This window comes from Phyllostomus hastatus, unplaced genomic scaffold (assembly GCF_019186645.2).
Source record: "Phyllostomus hastatus isolate PE091 unplaced genomic scaffold, TTU_PhHast_1.1 phas_scaffold_501, whole genome shotgun sequence".
Classification (NCBI taxonomy): domain Eukaryota; kingdom Metazoa; phylum Chordata; class Mammalia; order Chiroptera; family Phyllostomidae; genus Phyllostomus; species Phyllostomus hastatus.
The window spans coordinates 28177814-28200993 of record NW_025334033.1 but is presented as its reverse complement, the minus strand read 5'-3'; the positions used below and the strand labels follow the sequence as shown (position 1 = coordinate 28200993).

The window sequence follows — 23180 nt, the reverse complement described above, 5'->3', positions numbered from 1 at the left end:
TTCTAGGGGATGTGAAAATACAAGGAAGAGAAACAATTCTTTGGTAAGTATAAAGAGATGTGACAGGGATGGTGGGGCTGGGTGGAGGTAGCCAAAGATGGGGAGATGGGGACATCTATAGTACTGTTAACAATAAAATAAAGGGGAAAAAAAGAGATGTGACATGCTCTAATGTCCAAAACCAAACGCTGAGCTAAGATAAAATCAAATAAGCCAATTTAAGTAAAAATTAAAATGTCAGACAAGTGCTAAATTTAATATAATCTAGCAGGTCACAGTTTTTCAATCTAGTCAATTATATCTTTGTCTCTCAGGGCTGCTGGTGGAGGGAATATTAAAATCTCTAAGCAGAAATTCATATTTGACTCTCATTACAGTATCTGGCTACATTAAAATAAGGTTTGAGGGATTAAGAGCAGGGCTTTGATGAGGTCTCATACATAATGGGTGATAAGTATTTATTTAGAGGCAGAGAGATAGAGAAATAGAGAAGGGGAAAAATGGGCAGGCAACACAATTCATAGAATATCATCCCACTGTTTAAAATTGTCACTGGCTTCCCACTGTGCTTGTAATAGAATCCAAGCTACTTTCTAAAAACCTACAAAGCCTTACATATGGCCTTCATGCACTCTCCAACTTCATCTACATATCATACTTTTCCTGCTCACTATGCTGCAGGCACATAAGGCTTCTGATTCTTCCTACAACACTTTTGCCCATCTCCCCTTTGCCCTTGCTATTCCCTTTATCTGTACTGTTCCTAGTCTGTCCCTTTACATACTGGTTCCTTTTTATATTCAGGTCTAAGCTATCATTTCAGCCCTTTAGAGAGGCTTTCTCTGAATAACCTACCTATCTAATACCTGTCCTACCAACTACTACCTATCAAACTGTTGTTTTATTTCTTTCATGGCAGTTCTCACAATCTATAATTACTTAAAAATTTTTCCTTTGACTGTCTTTTCCACTTTTCTTCCAAGCCACTAAAATATAAACTCTAGGAAAGCAAGAAAACCTAATGTGTCTTGTTTATTGCTACAACTCTAATGCCTAAATCAGTTCTTGACACACAGCAACATGTAATAAAAATTTTTGAATAGCCAGATGAACTGCCTGTGAAAGTTGAAGATGGATTTACTTACAGGCCTGTTTGTAGGTACACTTTGATAATCATTACTCATGCTTTCAGATCTGTGAATTTGCTACTTGCTAAAATTTACTTATAATCCCCAAATCAATACTCCAAGTGCTTTCACAGAGTGGCAATAAATTTGAGTCACCAAATGCATACATTTCCAGCTAAGGTCAAGCAATGCAATGATCTGCCTTCTTGTTTCAGCTCTCATCCCATAAATATGTGTCGTCTTTTAGTCTATTTGGTGCCACGTTTTTGTACTTTTATGCTTTTTGTTGGTGATCTCACCATTTAAAATGGCCCCCATGCACAGTGCTGAAGTGCTGTCCTGTGTTCCTAAGCATGAGATGGCTGTACTTTACATAGAAAGTAGGTGTCTTACAAATAAATTTTCTTCTGCCATGAGTTATAGTGCTTTTGGCTGTGAGTCAATGTTAATGACTCAAAAACATATACTAAATAAAGTGTCTTTAAACAAAAACACGCATGAAATAAGGCTATGTATTCAGGGGCTTTAATAAGAAATTACTAGCCCTGGCTGGCGTAGCTCAGTGGATTGAGCACAGGCTGCGAACCAAAGTGTCGCAGGTTTGATTCCCAGTCAGGGTACATGCCTGGGTTGCAGGCCATGACCTCCAGCAATTGCACATTGATGTTTCTCTCTCTCTCTCTCTTTCTCCCTCCCTTCCCTCTCTAAAAATAAATAAAATCTTAAAAAAAAAAAAAAAGGAAATTACTACATAGGGGATAAACCATTTTTTCAAACTTATTTTTCAAGTTTGCTTAATGAATACAAAACACTTAAGGACAAAACATAGACTCAAACAGGTTCTTGAGAGATAAATTGCTCTGAAAGCATTAAGAAATATAAAATTTATTATTAAATCATTATTAATTTGAAGATTTTCCTTACTCGTCTGGAAATTTAAGAGTGGCCCCCAGCTTTTATTTTACCTTATGAAACCTACTTAACAGCAAGCATCAAGGCACCTTATCCATTAAAGTCCATTAATATAGACAGTGAAGTTCTCTGTCAAACTATAATTGGCACTTACCACACTAAAAATCTAGTTATCACATAGCCAGTGCAGGCTTCTTTAATGTGGATTGGTAAATGAGTGCATTGACCAAACACATTAAAGCAACATAGGATTGAATAAGTGAAAAGATTAAATAGCTATAAAAAAAGAAATGCTTAAAAGGATTTGTATATATAAAGTTAAAAACATTTACCAATAATATTTAAAAAGAGAACTAGAATTTTTTTAGAAAGCACCCCTGGGACATTGACTCAAAGGACACACAGATAATAGTTCTCATGCTATTTTCAACAACTTTCTGTCCTGGATGTTAATAGTTAATTTATTACAAGTTTGTTATCATACTGTTATTATTTTATAATTATTTTTTAAATTATGAAATAAGGCTTTAAAAATTTCATCCATTATTCAACACATTGATCAGAAAATATTTTCTTTATATTTTTGTTACTTTTATCCTAAGATTCTATATACTTGCAATCAACTTATAAAATATATATTCATACCCATATGTAAAATACTTCTACTTTAAAAGTGAGTATTTTTATTAGTAAGAGTAATACAAAAAATTACTCAAAATAATGTTTAGGTGGATTATAAACCTAAATGTGATGAACATTTTCCCAAATTCTATATTTTGAAGAATAACTTTATTAACTTCATAGTATTCCATCAAATGAGGGAACTATAATTTTTCAAATTATATTTTATTGATTCTGCTATTACAGTTGTCCCACTTCTGCCCCCTTTGCCCACCCTCCACCCAGCATACCCCACTCCCTCAGGCAATCCCCACATCACTGTTCAAGTCCATAGTTCAGGCATATAAGAGGAAACTATAATTTATTTAATCGTTTTCTTATAGCTAAACAATCATGTCAGTTCAAATTTTCAATATTATAAATAAAATTGTACAAATATAGTGTTTAGCATATATTTCTAATTACTTTCTTAATGTAAATTAATAAATCAAAAGTATATGAACATTTTCCATGGTTCTTCACATATGCTGCCAAACCGTCCTCAAAGTGTAAACCAATTTACACTGCCATCAGCAATGTATAGGAGGTTACTGTTTTAATACTTCATCATCTCAAAGTACTCTATATAGCTGACAATTCAACAGGCAGAATCTCAGAGATTTGATTATTAATACAGTACCCAATCATCCTGATTTGTGTGGGACTAAAAGATGCTCAAACTAGGAAAGCCCCAGGAAATTAGGGTGACAAACTGGTCTCCTTAATTACTGGTAAGGTTAGATATCTTTTTATGTGTATTGGTCACTTGTGCTTTATCTTTTGCTGGTGGTCCTAGCTCATTTTATTCCAACTGATAAAAGGCTTAAATCTCAGGTTTTTTACTTTAACTTAACATTATTTTGTAAATATTTTGCCAAGTTTTTTTACATAATCATCACACTAAGAATTTTCTGATTATACTCTTCCATTTTAACATAATTAACTTTTCCCTTATGTTAGTAAATTTAGCTGGTAAAATTGTCCTGGTTATAAATATTTCTGCTTATTAAAATAAATAAATAAATGAATATTTCTGCTTACCTCCAAATACCAAGAGGGAATAACAAAAGTTCTAAAAGCTAAATGATAAAGAGGATATGGTGGTGGTAGTGGATGGCCCAAAAGAAAAACACTGTTAATAACAGTTAGAATTGCATATTCTTTTAGTATAAACTGACAAAAAAATGTTGAATTTGAAGATATACTTAATTATTTCCCATCATATATATGTATGTATACACATGTATACATACACACACACACACACACACCACCTCTAACTAAAGATGTCCTTACAATACTTATTTAATCAGGCTGCTCAAAAAACTACCACATAGAAAGTAATTACCACTTTCTCTTCATAAAATTCATGCATTTGTTGAAAGACTGTCATTCTAGAACAATTTGTACACTTTTGTCATCAGTCGTTTCCTCTTGTTCATACAGCCAGAAAGAAATTTCATTATATATGCACTTACCTTGGCTAAATCAAAAGGTGTTTTGACCTCTATGGTTGTATCAGGTTCAGCAAATGCAGGAACTTCCTGTCTGTTTCTCCCTTTCCGTCTACTCCTCTTTAGCTGGTCTCCTGATCTCTGCCCATCTAAAATTTCTTTAAAGAAGAAAAAATATACATATATGTACATAGATAGTTTGGTGAACTAATAGCTAATAAAGAGAAGGTGATGCTTAATATTTAAAGTCAAGATACGAAGCCAGGCAGGTTTTTAAATTACCTTCTTTCAAACAAGAATTGCATTTAAACCATCATTTTCAAGACTGTAGTCAATGATAAAGACTACTGGCCAGGATTAAGAAGTTAAATTAAAATCTTATATTTCAGGTTGTATAATAATAATGACTTTTATTACATTTACTGACATTTATGACTTTACTTACATTATGTAGTTTTGTGCTCTTTTTTTTTACTGTTTAACTAAATTGTTACTTCTAAATCTGTTTATGTTCAAAATGGTCAACATTTACCTTCACCCAAGTATGCACATAACTGAAAAGTGTTTTTTTAACCCATGTACAAATTTTTCAAATCATTCTGAAGCCACATTTATTTCTGCAAATAGTGTGTGATATTTTCGTATGAACGAGAATAATACTCATCACAGACTGAGAAGAACTGAATTAAAAATATGTATACATGTAACTCTGTTTAAGTTAGCTGTGAGGAAATACAGAGTAACAGAAAATACGGAGTCCTATAAACCAGCCCTTTACCAATATTTCAAATCACTACTTCATTACATGAACTTAACTCACCATCTTTTTTGAAGGACTGCTGTAGTGCATCAGAAATAAATTCCTGATCATTCTTTTGCCATTTGTTTACAAGTTCTTCTATGAATTGACCTTTTTTGCCCTCATTTCCCTGAAGGAGGTCAGTAACATATTCTCGTATCTCTTCAGCACTCTCAATTGACAAAACATACCTCAGAAGTAAAGATAGAAGTTGTTGAAACAAAAGTAGCTTACACTATGTTTTTCAATAATCATAACAAGAGATGAAGGTAGTAAAAACCAGTAATAAATCCATCCGTGTGTTTACTTTGAGTCAAGTTCTACCCTAGATGCTAGGGATATAAATTTGATTAAGACAAAGACCCTGACCTCAAGCAGTTCATAATATAAACTGTGTACAAACTTCTTGTATTTCTAAAATCAAATCAGTGTTTTGAATATAGACTTGTGGGGCTACCCTTAACATAGGAATACTTTCTTTTTAAATTTTTATTAAAGTACAGTTAGCAGAATACTTTCTATAACTACATATCTGCAATTATTATATTTTCCTAGGAACAATATAAATTGCTTAATTTCTACATTGCAAAATCTAAAATATTCACAAAAAATATAAATATAACTAAAATCTAACCAGTTAATGATTTAATATTCTTAAAAATTATACATCTTGCCCTGGCTGGTGTGGCACAGTGGATTGAGCATCAGCCTGTGAGCTAAAGGTCTGATGGTTTGATTCCCAGTCCGGGTGCATGCCTGGGTTGCAGGCCAGGTCCCCATTTGGGGGCCTACGAGAGGCAACTGACTGATGAATCTCTTGCACATTGATGTTTGTCTCCCTCTTTCTCCCTCCCTTTCCCTCTCTCTGGGAATAAATAAAATCTTTTTTAAAAAATTATAAATCAAGACCCCTGGCTGGGTGGCTGTTAGTTGGAACATCGTTCCATACACCAAAAGGTTGCTGGTTTAATCCCCGGCTGGGTCGCATATGGGAGACAACTGACTGATGTTTTCTCTCACATTGATGTTTCTTTCTCTTCTCTCTAAAAAAAATGGCCATAAAACGCCATGCAATTGTCCCATCATTGCACACATCATTTTTAGGACTTCTGATCGATTTTTAATGGACTGATCCACAAACTTACTAGCCCTCATCAAAAAATCTATTGCTACCAAGGACTCACAGAGGGCAAGGAACCTCAAAGGATCATTTAATTCTGGAGTATTCAAACCACTAGGGAAGTACTTAAAGAGGTCTGGAAATATTTGAATAAATGTCATTTTTACTATTTAATAATGAACAACATACACCCAAATGTGTTACATACCAAATCTTAACAAAACAAAGACAACCAAAACATGAACTAATGTAGATGGTTGGACAAAATTTACTTTGCAAAATCTGTGTATAGATCTTAATGTCTCATAAATTTGTCACTGATAAGGGAGGTAAGAGCTCTATGCTGGGGTTTTGTTTTGTTTTGTAGTTCAGGCCACTCAAGTCAAATTATTCATATTACCAGATAACTATAGTACACCTGGGTAATTCTCAAATACTAGGCAAGACACAATGAATTTACACAGCAAATGCTTTCATCTTGGCATTATAGCTTGTTGTGCAATAACTAGTAAAAACCAAGTGGTTCAAACAGCATTATATAAGTAGCTTTAGTGCTTATTTTAAGTATTGAATAATTCTTGCCTAACTTATATTTATGAATTTTTAAAAATACAGGCAGGGTCCTGACTAGTGTGGCTCAGTTGGTTGGGAATTGGCTTGCAAAGCTAAAGGTCACTGGTTCGATCCGAAGTCAGGGAACATGTCTGGGTTGCAAGTTTGGTTCCCTGGTCATTACGTGCACATATAAGAGGCAACTGATTGATGTTTCTCTCTCACATCAATGTTCTCTCCTCCTCTTTCTCTCTCCCTCCCCCTCTTTCCAAGAATAAACAAAATCTTTTTTAAAAATGCAAGCAGGTGTTTAGCCATACTTAGTGCTTTAACTTTAAATTTCTGATCACTCCTCTTTCATAGGTGTACATAAGTTTAACAGAGAAAAATCTAAGGCTGCAAAATAACCTTTTAAATCACAATCTATGAGAATTAGAATTAGAATTTTCCTGATGCTGTGTAGGCAGACAAAATACAATTGGATTCGGAGACTGAGAAGACTGCCCTAATCCCTACTCCATGCTTGATCCATCAAAAATAACCACAGTATTTTTTAATTGAATGACTTTTTTGTTTGGTATGTTGCCAAAAAAAAGTCTCATTATCCCAACTGACAACATTCTACTGCTTTAAAAAATGTTCGAAAAACTACTTACCCAGATCTTGTCTTCAACCAAGGGTAAAGCCAAGCCATACAATTTGGCTAGGTTTCTGAATTGGTGTGTTTTTGATAAATCTATTCCAGTGTCTTAAGAAAATCCTTTAATACAAGCTCTTTTAACTCTCTCTTTGCTAATAAGTCTATTTTCTCCCAAACTCAGAAACTCATCTTACTACCTACAAAAGTCCTAGAATTGCAATTCTGGTTTCAGCATCAACGAAAAAGGAATCAAATCAAGGAATACAGGTTCCATGATCAAGACCAATTTTTGTGGAAGTTTCTTCTTCTCACCTGTACACTGCACTTCCACCTAGCCATCCTTTAGTTCTCAGGGTGAAAGTCTTTAAGTTTCTCATATCTTAAGACAGTCCTTTACTCAGTGCTCCCACAACACCGTTTCCCCCACCTGAGGACTCGTCAGCCAACCAGAACCCGATTGTAGCCATTTCTTTGATGCCCCAGTACCTGGCTAGTTGGTAGTAGCGCAACAAACATTTGTTAAGCAAATCAACTGAAAACAGATATTAAATTATGTCACCATCTCCACTTCATAAAAATCATGAAGTATAAGAAAATCTGTACTAGTTAGTTTATAGATAAGGAAACTAAGGTATAGAGGGAGAGATTAAGTTGCCCAAGGTTCCAAAACTAGTGACAACAGAAAATAGAACCTGGGTCTCCTGAGTCAGGAGCTATTTGCATCGTTATCACGCCGCCCCCATTTAAATCCTAGGTCCTATTTGACACAACCCAGTTCGGGCAAACTAAAATGTTCCAGAGTAAGGCATTTCTGAAAAGATAATTTGGCTTGCCCCTTCTCTCTAGAATCTATATGGCAACTGGCCCCCGGGATAATCTTACAAGTTTTAATTACAGGAATGTGGCGTTTCCATAGGAAAAAGATGCCCCATCGGGCGATTGTGGAACATGACACCCTACTCCAGAAACACAAGTATAAGATCGAAGGTCAAAATTTGACGCCTGGAGACGAACAGCAGCCGTCTAATCACATTACTTCATTTTCATTAACTTTTTAGCCCTCCCTGCTTCCTGGTTCCCTCAGCCAGATCACATCCCAAACCTCCTTCCCGCCTCGGACCTCAACCGGTCTTACTGCATGATCTCCTCGCTCACATCCAAGCCAAAAGTTTTCCGTAACTGCTGGGTACACCAGCCCACCAGCTGCTCTCTGGACGCCGCCCCAGCCACCGCCATTTTCCCCAGCCGGAACCAGCTCCACTGAGAAAGCCTCGAGTCCTGCGCCGGACTCTTCCCGTCGCAACACCGACTTCGCTTACGCGGGTTCCGCCAAGCGGCACCGCCCCGCGCCGGAGAGAAGCCGTCAGCGCAGATCCCTCCCACCTCTGCCGGCTCCTCCTACTTCCCGCTGCGGGCAGTATTTACACAAGGATCAGAGGATCTGCTGGTGGTTCTTCCGCACCGTCAGTCGTAGGACTTGAAAATGGGGTGTTGTGTTGAGAAGACAGTATAAATACCTATGAAAACTACAGCTTAAGAAAAACAAACCTACAACCCGTAACGTGAGGGGCGATTTTTGTTTTTTTCAAGGGCCAATTTTAAATTGTCTGGTTTTATGTAAAACATTTAAAATAGTATTTGGAAGCTAGAGTAAAGCACTAATAAGGATTTGCTCTAGCGGTAGTGATGTTATTAATTCCGCTCCCTCTTACTCTCTCCGTAGTCTAATAGTAAATTCACGTTGCTAAAACCTCTTGTTATTTAATTTTTTGAGCTAGGTCTCTTCCAGGATGGCCAAGACAACTCAGCAAACTCGAGGAGGGAAACTTTTAATAAAACAGGTGTTGAGATATGGCTTTGAAGACCTTCCACATGATGTCCCCGTAGTGATTTTTAAGAAGTTGAAATTATGTATTTCAACCCAGCTTTTCCGTAATCCACTGTGGACTGGGGAAAAATTAACCAGACTTTTATGAAGAGCATAATGTCTTCTGATATATTTAATCAATATATTTGGCTGGCTTTGTTTTATATTTATAGGTTCTCCATTTCCATTAGGTTATTTAGATTAAGTAATTGCATTAATTGGTTGCTATTTCATCTTTTTATGCTAGTATTTATATTGACAAATAATCAAAATCATAAGGTTATTGATTTACGTCGAGCTTAGTCTGTTATTAATTAATTTGGAAAATGTGATTTTCTAGCTTAAAAATACTCTGTGAATGTTTCTTAATAGTGGGTACAAGTTTTGTTTCCTCATAAAAATCCTCCATATTTAATACTAATTATAACTTATCAAATAGTTTACCTGTTTATCTGTTCAGTCCCCACAACTCAAGTACTAACTTTTTGCCCTGGCTAGTGTGGCTCAGTGCATTGAGCACCCACCTGCGGACCAAAGGGTTGCCAGTTTAATTCCCAGGCAAAGCACATGCCTGTGTAGCAGGCCAGGTCCCCAGTGAGGGGCATGTGAGGGATAACCATACATTAATGTTTCTCTCCCTCTCTTTCTCCCTCCTCCTCTGTCTAAAAATAAATAAATAAAATCTTTTAAAAAATAGAATAAATAAAATACTAACTACTTGAAGACAGTATGACTTCATTTTTTTACAATAAAACTTATTACATTATAAATATTATGATGAAATTACTAGGTGCCCAAAAATAAAATGTTCTTTCTGAATAGGGCATGTTAAGGATTGTGATCTCTAGTTTGTAATGACTGTAATATAATGTAATGCAATTTATAATCATTACTATTTATTAAAATGCATTTCTGCCTGAGCAAAGCAAGCACATCTATTTAATATGACCTAAAGATATTCTTTCATATAAACTTAGACATAAATTTTATTCATATATTCTATAATTTTTCTTAATGTCCTAGGCCTTTGAAGTTTTCAGATTTACACCACAGAACTCTCTGTTTTATATAACTTTAAAGGAGAAGCACTTCCTCAAGGCAAACATTAAAATTAAGAATTTTTACTAGTGATCACTGCTCTTTCCCTATTTTTTTACTCTAACATGTGTCCTTCCTGATCACAACTGGTATTAAAAAGACAAACATACAAACACAGCTGTAGTAATGTGTCCATGGGTGTCCAAATGTGGCCCGCAAGCCATATGTGTCCCAGAATGGCTATGAATGCACCCCAAACAAAATCGAAAACTTAATTAAAACATTATGAGTTTTTTTTGTGATTACGTGTTGCAATGTATTTAATGTGTGGTCCAAGACAACTCTTTTTCCAGTGTGGCCCAGAGACGCCAAAGGGTTGAACACCCCTGGTCGTAAACTATATTTGTGTGCAAAAGAATATTTGCAATTCTTTGCAGCCAGGAGAAAAAACAAACAGATTCCCTATGCAGGGATCGGGATATGAGTTCACATTAAGTAATTTAGATCTTTGTGGAAGCCACTTGAACTTAAAAGGAAATAATGTGTATTGAAGAACGATTGTGTATTGAGATGGGCATGATGACAAATAACAAAGGAATATACCCTGGGGCTTGTTGATTTTTCTGGTAGGAATTTGGCTGTAATCTTAGAGTCCAAGGTTTAGACAAAGCTACAAGTAATTTTCGATACAATTCCTGTTATTGTAATGCTGATTTCACTTGTCTAGATTATTTAATTCTAAAACACAAAGTAGTTGTTGATTCTGTTAAAGTACTAAGAAGTTCCAAAAGTTCAAACATAATTTATTGGAGAAAATCAATGCTGTGCTTGCTTTTTCAGGGTTACTTTTCAAGTGAGCATTTAACAAAATCCCAAAGCAAGCTCATCTGATGTTTTATGCATGGTATTCAGAGAGTGAAAATCACTCCCTAGGGGTATTGTGACTAATTAGAAGATAGGCACAGGGACAGAAAATAGTTATGCGCTCCTATTTTAGAATTATGCTGTCTGCCAGAGATGTACTGTAAGCACATTTGGCATGTTTTTTTAAACAACTCTGGGTCTCAAGACGTTTTATTAATTTGTTTCTTTTATGTGTGTCCGTATATACAATTCACTGTTTTTTTTCCCCGTAGGTTCACACCATCCTAAAAATGTAAAAACAAAAACAAAAACCCTATAAATAAATTGTATTAGTTTCCTTTTCTCCCATTCCGTAGAATTGTTTTAGTTAGGGACGCTGTGGAGAGTGTTTCTACATAAAGTCTTAAAAGTTCTGTTTATTTTGATTTGCATGAAAAAGTCCACTTCCTTTCAGGTTTCACTTCCAGGAGTCAATCACTATGGATTTAACCCGGAGGCAACTTTTAAACGAAGGTAGGATTCTCTTTTTTTGCTGGGTTTTCTTTTCAGAGCAGGCACATTTCCCTAGTTCAAAATCTTAGCACCCACACACTGGGGACGCACCGCCCATCTTGGGGCAGGGGCACAAATCACAAGCTTCTGCAAGTTGATGGATATGTTGGCACTGTGCCCAGCCCTGACTCGGTGCTCACTGGACACTGGCAATTGGTTGCGGGGTACGGCACTGAACCAATGGGGAGAAGGCGCGGAACCAATGGGGAGACTCCGCGGAGTGCGCGGGAAAGAGACCAGTATAAACCGCGGCGGGAGATTCATTTTCGGGTTTTTGTCCAGGGAAACATTCTCAGCTAGAGAACCATTTGGTTGCTTTCATCTCCTCGAGTTTGAATATGGTACGGACTAAAGCAGACAGTGTCCCAGGCACCTACAGAAAAGGTGAGGCGATGCGGCACGGCAGCGGAGGGCTGGGGTTGCTCCCTCAACCCCCCCCTCCCGCCGCTGAGAGCGGAAGAGGTGGGGGTGGCCCCCCACTGTCGAGTGAAGCAGCGGCCCAGCCCCTTAAAGAGGAGGAAGAAGCTGAGAGGGTAGGGGAGGGTTCTGCATCGTGGGGCTCTTCCAAGAGTTTGGGTTGGGGACTGTGGTGAGAATGTGGTTCCAAGACTCCTTGTTGTCCCCTTCTGAACCCTGGTCTTTGCCTTTCTCCGCAGTGGTGGCTTCTCGAGCCCCCAGGAAGGTGCTTGGTTCCTCCACCTCTGCTGCTAATTCCAGGTCCCCTTCATCGAGGAAAGGTAAAAAGTGCCCCACCCTGCAAGCTCCTGGAAGAACTCTCTCAAAAGGGGATCGGGCCTGGCGCTACATTTCTCCTAGCTGCAAGCCCCCGACCCACCGTGGAATTTATTTTCCTGATATCCTCATGCCCGAATTCCTTCCTTGCCCTACGATACAATGAGGGGCCTTGGCCTCTTGGCGAGCTGGTGTAGAGGTGGGGCTTGCATGGAAAAGAATTTCGAGTCTCAGTGTTAGGGACAAACACAATTTATCTCCAAACTTACTTTTTCTGCTTTAGTGTTATTTTTAGTATCGATGAATGGCTTTTCCTTTTAAGAGATTATAATGTAAGCATCCCTTTACTAAATTAAGAATTAGGGCGATAGTTGACAGTACTAATCACATTGTCTTTTTAGTGTAAACGTTTTGTTTTCATTTCTGCATGTTTTTCTTTCCCTTACATTTGGGGAGGAGGGTGTGATGTCTGTGTATTTTCCAACTTTGCAGCTTCAGATACTGCCTCTGAGTCATAGTATCAAAAACGCTGCTAGGAAAATAGCTTCACACTGCTCCTGTGCAAGGATAGGTTGAGAAAACACCATGCCATCTGGTGCCTCATTCCTTTCCGTAGGAATTGAGCAGTAAGGAAGATTAATTCCACAAGGTCTATTGAAGAACAGGCAAGGAAGCACTGTGAAGGACTTAATGGGTTTTTATGTTAATTCAGTCTTCCCCCTAGTCTAAACATTTCATTAGAAAATATTTACTATTTCAATCTCTTTAATTTTTTATTTATTGATTTTTTTGAGAGAGAGAAGCATTGATTTGTTGTTTGCTTATTTATGTATTCACTAGTGCTTCTTGTGTGTGTCTTGACTGGTGATCAAACCCACAGCCTTGGTGTATGGAGATGAGGCTCTAACCAACTGAGATACCCTGCCTGGGCCTGTTTCAATCTGTTTAGATTACAAAGGAATCATAAGTTATTTTTTTTTAAAATAGATGAATTTATTGAGAATATCTTATACCCTGTATCACTAGACTAAATTCCAGTTAGGGATTTTAGTCTAAAATTGTGTGGCCCTATTGTGTGGCCCACTGCTGAAACAACTGCACAGGCCCTTAATTAACTTCTGCTGGAGAAATCCACCTATTGAGGCATTTTACAGATCTCTGTGTTTTTACAAAAGATTTTATTTATTTGTTTATTTGTTTATTTATTTATTTTTAGAGAGAGAGGAAGGGAGGGAAAAAGAGAAAGAGAAACATCGATGTGCGAGAGAAACATCAATAGATGGCCTCTCTCACGTGCCTCAACTGGGGACCTGGCTGCAACCGAGGCCTGTGCTCTCACTGGGAATCAAACTGGTGACCTTTTGCCTTGCAGGACAATGCCCAACTAACTGAGCCACACTGGTCAGGGCTACATATCTCTGTTTTTAATCAATAAGCGACTATGTGAAATTGGTGATATTCTTATTTTAAAGATGAGGCAATTTAAGTTCATTAAGTTGTGTGACCTCAGTAAAAGTCACACACCTAAATCTGCAGAGCTGAGTTTGAATTCTTTGCTGAGCTATCTGTTGCTGCTATATACTTTTTATTAGTGAAAGCATTCTTATAAGGTTTCTTCAAGAAAATGATGAACCAAAGAATCACTATTATTTAAAGATCATTTTATTTTTTAAAAGTACAAGCAATATAATTTCAGACAGTACATATGGAAGTATTTTTATCCATTTTTTAATAGCTAGAGTTTGTGACAAATGTTTTTAAAACAAGATATATGTAATAATGTAATAATTTGCTCCTCTTGGTATTCTAATCATTACTTCATAAAAAGAACAGGAGTTTTCTCTCAATTTTTCCTTTAGATTACTGTTTTATAATAATCAGGAATTGGATTTACCTTATGAACTGGAAAGGAGCCAAGTGCTTTGAAGAGTGGAACCTGTTTATGTGGAAATGTTCACTGCTGCACGTGTTTTAGCCAATTTCTTTATGAGTTTTAACTAAATGATCTTATTAAGTAAAAATTTGGTAGTTTATACTACAGGATGCTACCTTATATTAGGAAAAGTGCCTCAAACTTTATCGTGGCAGTATATAAGGCTATTCAAATAGCTCTGCTTATAGATAAAGTATGAAAAAATATTTTCCAATTGTAAAAACTCTATTAATGCTATTTTTCTAGGCTAAAGAATAACTATAAAACAGTATTGTTATACATTATACTGATACTTTTTTGTCACATTTTCTAATTCTATATTTTAAGATGGTACTAATATCATTTAATACCCTTTAGATTTGATATTAAGAAATTGTTTCTCTTTAAGGGATAGCTATTGTATTCTTAGTTCTTATTTAGTTCTATCTGTTTATATTTTATAGCTGAAAATAAGTATGCAGGAGGGAATCCAGTTTGTGTGCGCCCAACTCCTAAATGGCAAAAAGGAATTGGAGAATTCTTCAGACTGTCCCCTAAAGATTCTGAAAAAGAGAATCGGATTCCTGAAGAGGCAGGAAGCAGTGGCCTAGGAATAGGAAAGAGAAAGTAAGTCTTTATATTCTGGAATTGAAGAAAATAATTATATTCTTGAAAATAAAAAACAACAGGATATTGAGTAACTTTAAGGTTTCTCTTTGAGAAGATAAGAAAATACAAACCAAAGGATTTTTAAAATTTGTGCTAATCTTTTAATAATGTTCACCCCGAATTTTAAACATCAATGAAAGGTATTATTTTTACTTAGACTAGCCACTTACAGAGGATCATTTCCTATCAAGATGAGTGCTACAGTATTAACCACAAACTTCCTGTCTTTATTCTTTAAATGTTAGTCTATTTTCTATAGTCTTTTCCAAAAAGCTGTTTCCATGTTGTTTTAATCTAGTTTGAGTTCCATTAGTCCTATCCCTTAAAAAACTACTACTTCAATCTCCAGAAGAAATATATAAGCAATGTAGAAAAGTTGGAAAATACAGAAACCCCATCACTTAGAAACAATCAAAACAAACTCCATGGTGTATTCTCTTTACAACTTCTCTATAAATACATAAGAATACTTCAAAATAAGGTGGGGATAAAACTGCACACACACAGAATTCAGTGTGTCAATTAACTCATGCTCTTTAAGCTTTTAACATGAGGGAAATGCTCATGATAAATGTTAAGCAAAAATTCTGGATGTGAAAGTACTAAATATATAAGATATACCAAATATTAATAGCCGTCATCTCTGGGTAAAAACTTCTCTTCATACTTAATTAAATGCTTCCAGTTTTCTTTCTTTCTTTTTTTTTTAATATCCCCAAAGCAGCATTTATTTACATGTTGAATTCCTGAACATTTAACTTAGAAGTCTGGCATTTCAATGATTACCCATCTTGATTGACATGGGCTGACACACATGGCACTGTCAGGATACACAAGGACAATAGCCAAAAATGTACAAAAATAAATCCATGATTCTTAAACAATTGCACCCTGCCCCCAAAGTTACAGGTATCAGAACGTTAGCTGCATTGCACTGAAAAGAAGGTGTGTGCACATCACAATCTGAAGAGGCAAAACAAGGTACTAAGATGATGGAAAGGAGCAAGTATTCTCTTTGGATCGGCTTCCCTTAACAGTTTTCCATTAGCTACAGAAAGAGATGGGAGAGGTGAATTCATTTTTGCATGTACAAGATGTACACTGTTTATTAGCAAAACACTATCAGCTCATTTTATTCTTTTAAAAATATTTTATTCTTTATGCTATTACAGTTGTCCCAATTTTCCCCCTTTGCTCCCTCCATCCAGCCCCTGACACAATCAGCTTATTTTATTTTATTTTTAAAGAATTTATTTATTTATTTTTAGGTAGAGGGGAAGGGTGGGAGAAAGAGAGAGAGAGAAACATCAATGTGTGGTTGCTTCTGACATGCCCCCTCCTGGGGACCTGGCCTGCATCCAAGACATGTGCCCTAGACTGGGAATTGAACCAGTAACCCTTTGGTTCCCAGGCCAATCTTCAATTCACCGAGCCACACCAGCCATGGCATGATCAGCTCATTTTAAATGGATGATTTAAATATCATTGTAGCCCATTTTGGCTAATTCTACTTTCTAAACTTCCTCATTGCTTTTTCCTGGATTTCACAACCATCAAGAGCCATAGTAAAATGCCTCTTTCAGAATATACTTGTTTGCACAATTTGAAAAGAAAGATTCTGTAGGCTCAAAGCTGCCATCAATCCAGAAATGCCCATGAAGATTTATCTGAAACTGCTTCTCGGGGCAGGGAAGCAGATCTGAGTAGCTATGCTGCCCATACAGATAGGTTTAGCACTAGATGTTTAGTGATTGTGGCAAGGAAGAATCCATGATGATGGGGGTTGTGGGTGAACAAATGGCCAGGGACCTGAAGGCTCTTCAGTTACCTTCTCCTGCTTCATCCTGCTGGTTGCTGTCCAGAGGATGAGGTTGTCTCACAAGTGTTAACAATTTTCAACTACAAACATACTGGTTACTTTTAAGAATCAGGAACATAAATAATGCCACCTGTAAAAAAAGACAGTGGAAACATTTAATATAGATTTATAAGTGACAAGCCAGGTGAAATACTTTAAACAGCTGAAATACTTTATTTTTAAAACAAATTATTTGATTGGGAGTGGCCAATGGTGAGTGTATGTGGGCGGGTAGTGCCACATCACTTCCATTATGATGCCTCCTGATTTAAGAGCCTGCTAGTTACCTCTCCTGCACCACACTGGAGCCCAAGGTCCTCCATCGCACCAAGTGGTGGCAAGTCTGATCCAAGGTGCAGTAACCAACATGGGCAAGGCGTTGGTGGCCAGGCTCAGTTTGGGGCTGCTGCTTCTGGTGTTGGTTCTACCTGCACGGATTTATTCGCACGTTCCTTTGTCCAGCACACCAGAACGTCTTGAAACCACAAGATACAGCTGTGCCCTACAGTTAACAGCCAGTCTCTTTGCGGTCTTTTTTGCTCTTCTACATCTCTACCTTTAAGAGACTCAGGCCAAGAAACATCTGCAGTTCACCAACCCATATTCTACAGCCCAATTCATATGGCATCTTGAAGTCCAATGTGGCAAGGAAAAAACAGGTCTTCATCAAATCTACTAATTACTAATCTACCAATGCAGAAAATGTTGAGAATCTCACATTGGGCTGGTTTAAAGAAGATCTGAAGGTTTGACTACGTAATGAATGCCAATATTAAATTTGCTGGAGTTTCATGTGCAAGAACAGAGAGAGACAACATTGAAAATGTGATTAAATGTAGCTCAAAAGTTTTAAGTAAGGACACTTAAAACTTTACCTTGAAAATAAGAGTAATTTCACCTGGATCAAGAAAAACGATGAACTGTGGAATGGAGAGTCAGCTTTCACTCTGCTTTGTTAAATCTAGAAGGCAATAAAATGATTAGGTAAAATAAGCTTCTGTGATTCATTTATATGTCCATTTGAAGGAACCACCAGGTGTTACTGTAAATCCTCTGTATGTTTTAGCAGCCCTAATTTAATTCGGATATACTCTACATAAAGTTTTACATTGTTAAGTTTTCACTATTTTCTTGGGAATTTAACTCTTTCCTCTGCGGCTTTGGATTTGACATTGAGTTTGATGTAGTAATTGACATGTGCCAGGGCAATGATGGATTGGAATCTACTACAAATCCAGCCATGAGTAATTCTTGCATATACACTAAACCAAATGTCAGGTGTTTTCTATCACACATTCCCACCCTGTAGGAGTGCCAAATTCATTTAGCTAATTTGGATAACCTAAGTTGATTCCAAAGATTAGATATTGATATCAGTCTTTAAAATCCTGCTTTTAATTTCTGCATGTATTGAATAATTTTTGTAATTAAAAATTTATGTTTTGAAGTCATGTTTGACAAATCCTGAAATTAAGAGGCAGACATATGAAGGAGACAAAAATAATGTTTATTAGGTATTTGGGAAGTGAAGTCTGGAAACTTGCTGCACTAAATTCAAAACTCTTTTGCTCTTTCTGTAACTATTTTTTTTAACTTTATGAATCAGAATAGCTACATTTGGAATACTTTCTATATCAGTCAGTGTTTAGTTTGTTAGAATTTGGTCCTAAACCTAAGTGTACTTGATTCTAGAAATTAAAACTTTTATAACTGCCTTGATCTGCAAAAAAGCCTTTTTAAAAATAGACACTGCATGAAATCTTTGGTTCACAAGTTCACACACCAATGCTCAGATATTACAGGATTCAGCATGGCCACAGTACTCTTAAGTCTTAGGCCAATATTTGCCATTTTTACTTATTTATTTTTCATGTTTTTATTGAATTTATTGGGGTTACATTGGTTAATAAAATAATATAGGCTTCAGGTGTACAATCCTATAATACATCGTCTGTATATTATATTGTGTCGTCACCATCCTAAGACAAGTCTCCTTCCATTATCCACCCTATATTCTCCTGTACCTCCCAGCAATATGTGCCATCTTTAGAAACCCACACAGGAACAACTGGATCCAACAGATCTCAAGCTGCATGAGATCCGTGCGTGTGAATGAACACTCTTTGGCTTCATATATGAACACTAATATCTGTTTTGGATTGTACATAATGTTTGGAATTGATTTGCATTAAACACAAGTTAAATAAAAATTAATGGCCAGAAGAGCAATTAAAGTATTTGCCATATAAAGTGATGTTTATGCATATAAAATTTTAAGAATTAGCCAATGTTCATAAGGTTATTTAGTAAATGGTTGCTGAGTGCTTACTATCTTATGCTGTGTTTGAAAGGAGTGTCTAACTCTGGAGCAGTAACTAAATTTTACATTTTGTCTCTTCTGGTTCCCTCTTATTGTCTGGCAACATTCTTCCTTGTTATTCTAATATAAACAAGCTAATAGTTAATATCAGCTCTAGACTATATCACTTTTGAATTATTTGAGACTTTTGAATTATTTGTGATTTCCATTAAGGAAACAACATTTGGCAAAATAGCCAAATATGGTTATACCATTGATCATCATAGCAATAAAAACTATATTACAGGCTTTCTACCACATGGAGAAAGATTACACATGTATTCTCATGAAGCAATTTGGTCTATGGTATAATTTAAAAAGTTTTTATTATTCCTTTAGTGCCTTTCTTAGATTGGTCTTTGTTTAGGAGAGTTGTAAGTACCCCTTCATTGATGGTAAATCAGTAGATTAACTATTAACAGTAAATAGTAAACTGTCAGTTTATCAGAAGGACTTCTTCTATTAACTCCTTATGTCACAATCTGGAATATGACAACTCCAATGGCTTTATTTTTCTCACAAAGGCAGAGTAAACTGGATCAGTTGCATGGGGGTGTCAGAATCAAGTGAGACTAGCTACTTAAAATCTGAACAGAACCATGATGACAAGGTAAATCAAGTCCTTGCAAAAAGGAACTTTGGTCCCTTGTTAACTCGATTTAATTTCTAGGAAAGTAAAATGAAGTCCTCTCAGTAATCTAATAGATGAGTCAATGATAATCTCATACCAAGTCAGAATACCTTCATTTTAGCTGCCTTCATTTAACTATTTAGCTCTATGACTATTCGGGTTACTGGATCTAATTTGAAAACTGATTCTTTTAGGATAGATCTCACAAATTTTCATCAGCTCTAAAAACAATTCTGATTTATAATTATGTTTTTAATTGACTTTTTTATCTGTAAAAAATGTAATGAGTACAAATGGCTTGGGATAATGTAAATTATTTTTCAAAAGTTCCAACTACCATGTGCCAGCTTAAACAATTGGGGGAGCTTTCTAATCAAATAATACATTTATATGGTCCAAAGGGGTATACAGTCAAATATGACAACTTGTTGCTGTTTTCTTCACTCAGGAGGGTTGTTAAATTTCTTGCCTTTTATTATCACAAAGTCCTTGCTGAAGGATTATATTCCACTTTGTCATCCACATAACATGTTGAAAGATGATCTTATAGAAACAAATTTCTTTTTTAATAAAAATGACAACATAACCTAAAGGAGAAACACTGATTTGGCAGATTGACAGAGAAAATAAATTGTTGAAAAATTTGTTGCTGTAGCACTTGGAATTTGTAGTTGTTTATCAATTAATGGTTTTATTTTTCTCTCATTTCCAGTCACCTGACCAGACCCACTACACTATTAATTAAGGTTCCTAATTTATAACTTTGCAACTATTTTTTTTGTTTTTTTAGTAGTTGATGCTGACTATTGAAGTTCTCTGTTCTTTCCACAGAGTACGTCCTTTGCCACCTGATCATACAGATGACGAAGAAGAATAGAACTTTTTGATTCATCCTTGACTAATGTCTTATATTTACTCCGGTTTCCTAGGTTGTAAATTTGCATAAATGTATTTGTTTCAGTTAGCATTGTTCAATAGACATTTAATTTAAAAAATGAGGGTTACATATAGTTATTAAAAAGCAAGTAGTTATGATACTGGAAGATTTATGAGATAATTATGGTTACTTAACTTTAGTATTCAATATAATACAATATTTGGTTTCTTTTACCTGTTATTAAGCTTCTTGTTCTTACTAAAAAATAAATCATTGTGTGTTTTGTACAACAAATCTTCTGTATTTGTGATTTGCTTGTATCTTTGTACTGCTGCCATTTTTTATTGGCATTAGATTTTTGGAATAGTGCCATATTTTCCCTTTTATTTGATTTAAAAAGCAGGGTTAGATTTCCACACATTTAAAATAATCAGTATTAATTAAACTGCACCTATATTCTTTTTAAGAATGGGGGCCAAAGATACAATGTCAAAAAAAAAACTTGATGGTTATCTGTCTTCTCCCTAGACAAATGTAAAGGCAATTTGGTCTTGAGGGTTTCAGACAGGAAGAATTCATAGACTACGTTAAAAGAGAAGAACTTTCTTAGAATGTTCATTTGATTTGGTATAATATTACCCTCTGGACATCAATAAAATATGAAAGGCGAATCATGCCATAAGCCCAGAGCTATGTCTAAAGTTCTTAGAGCTACCATTACATTTTTCAAGGTAACGGGTATAATTGAAGAGGTGAATATAATATTACTTAGTAACAGTAATTCTTGCTTCCTCATTACACTTTTTTGCTCACCGACGTCTGTTGTCAAAATTAACCCGGTTTTAACAGACATGTTTTTCTGTTTTTTTAAATAAATAAATACTTATTTTCAAAATAGACTATGGCCATTTGTGTGCTTTCTAAGATTATATTCTACTAGCTACTTCTATTTTATTCCTTCCAAATACAAATTCGTCCATTGATCTGATTTTTATCAATGTCCAAATTGAGTCCTGAAGAGTGTAGATTACATTTAAATTTTTTAAATTTATTGATTGATTTTAGAGATAGAAGAAGGTGGAGGGGGAGAGAGAGAGGGAGAAACATGGATTGACTTGAACTACTCAGCAAGGGTGATGATGTCTCACTTTTATTAGGCAGAGGTCCCCTGTAATCTGTTTAGTTCTCAAAACTTTTGAAAGTGTAGATTGGCAATTTAGCCTCTTCTAAACATAATGGAAGTACAGACTCCCTGTTTCCATTGAAACAGTATCAGAAAATAATACACATTAAAAAGATAATTAAACTAAATTTGTAATTTTGTACCCTTCTTCACAAAGCTAATTTGGTATTTCTTTTTGATTGGACTATTCAAATTGTTAATGCTAGTGTTGAATACCTGGCCAAACAATGACTAAAGCTACTTTTCTGGAAATTTTGAGTGCTAGAACATTGTGAGGATCACGTGTGTTTTGTGTTTACATGGTTTTACAAAGGAAGAGCAGTACTATATCCACAATTATGAAGCATGCTTAAAGAGTTATTTATAAGATGACAAATGCTTATCACTTTTTAAAAATCAGAAAATAAAGCCTACACTAACTGAAACTTTCATATATGTATACTGCTTACAAATCTCAATGTATTTAGAATCCTTGAGGCTAGGATACTTTTGGAAAAATTGAAGATTCAGCTAGGCCTTGGTCCAAACAACATTGTTATAATAGTTCCTTTTACCTTTGAAGATAGAATATGGAGATGGGAGTGATTTTTACTGACTCAAAACTGGGAGGAATGTTAGAAGTCATTTTGTTCAACCCTAATGAACTGCGTTCTGCTTTATTGGTTGTCAACTCTTAATTGTGAAAAACATTCTTAGTTAAAAATTTGAATTTTCTAACTTTCTTCTTCCTAGTCTTGGTTCTGTCCTTGACATAACACAGAACAAGTTATTTCTTCCACGTGGCAACCTTCAAGTATTTAAAGATAGCTGGTACATCTTTAGCTTTCTCTTCCAAACACTAAACATTCTATTGTTTATGTCACATGTATTCTAAATTAGTTTCTCTAAGTCACTTGTGTAAGAGTCTATGTCTTTTGTGCTATGTATCACTTAGGCACATACTAAATTTGACTGCATTTCTAGTAACTGATTCCAAGTAGTCATCAATTGTTAGACTTTAGTTTTGGTATCTTTTATATTTGGAGATGCCAGTGGACCTCTACAAATATTTGAATATTAATTTCTAGGAATATTTAAACATTCACTATTGTATAACTGAGTTGTTTCCCCAAAAATAAACATTAGATACCCTAATTCTTCTTAAGTGATTTCAAGGAGCAATAAAAATGAAAAAAAAAAACACCACTTTTAAAAACAAAAAAGGCAGAAAGTCATATTGATCTACAGGCTGAAGATACTGTACCAACTTTGAAGGCTATTTGAAATCTAGCCTAGACCTGAGAGCACTTAGTTATGGTTCATATTAAGAATATAGATTCCTGTAGTTCTGCTCACAAAACCCTGTAAGTGTAGCTATACCTATATAGCTAATTT

At 35.6% G+C, this 23180-nt stretch overlaps 2 protein-coding genes across 3 annotated transcripts in view; one reads left to right on the top strand and one right to left on the bottom strand.

The window, feature by feature from the left end:
• The window catches only part of TRIP4 (thyroid hormone receptor interactor 4), a 57919-nt gene extending 49350 nt beyond the window's left edge, over window positions 1–8569 (bottom strand). The window contains exons 1-3 of one of the 2 annotated variants that reach the window (XM_045823616.1): window positions 8400–8569; window positions 4974–5143; window positions 4178–4311 (exon numbers count right to left, since the gene is read on the bottom strand). In XM_045823616.1, coding sequence (XP_045679572.1) covers window positions 4178–4311; window positions 4974–5143; window positions 8400–8500 — 405 coding nt within the window. In that variant the 5' untranslated portion in view covers window positions 8501–8569. The remainder of the gene's footprint in view (window positions 1–4177; window positions 4312–4973; window positions 5144–8399) is intronic. The other variant, XM_045823615.1, reaches the window with a different exon arrangement.
• Window positions 8570–8683: 114 nt separating this feature from the next.
• On the top strand, window positions 8684–21492 carry PCLAF (PCNA clamp associated factor). The gene is made up of 6 exons (XM_045823617.1): window positions 8684–8826; window positions 11488–11546; window positions 11868–11969; window positions 12242–12322; window positions 14694–14856; window positions 20578–21492. The coding sequence occupies exons 2-6, from the start codon at window positions 11513–11515 to the stop codon at window positions 20621–20623; spliced, it is 426 nt and encodes a 141-aa protein (XP_045679573.1). The 5' UTR covers window positions 8684–8826; window positions 11488–11512; the 3' UTR covers window positions 20624–21492.
• The last annotated feature ends 1688 nt before the right edge of the window (window positions 21493–23180 follow it).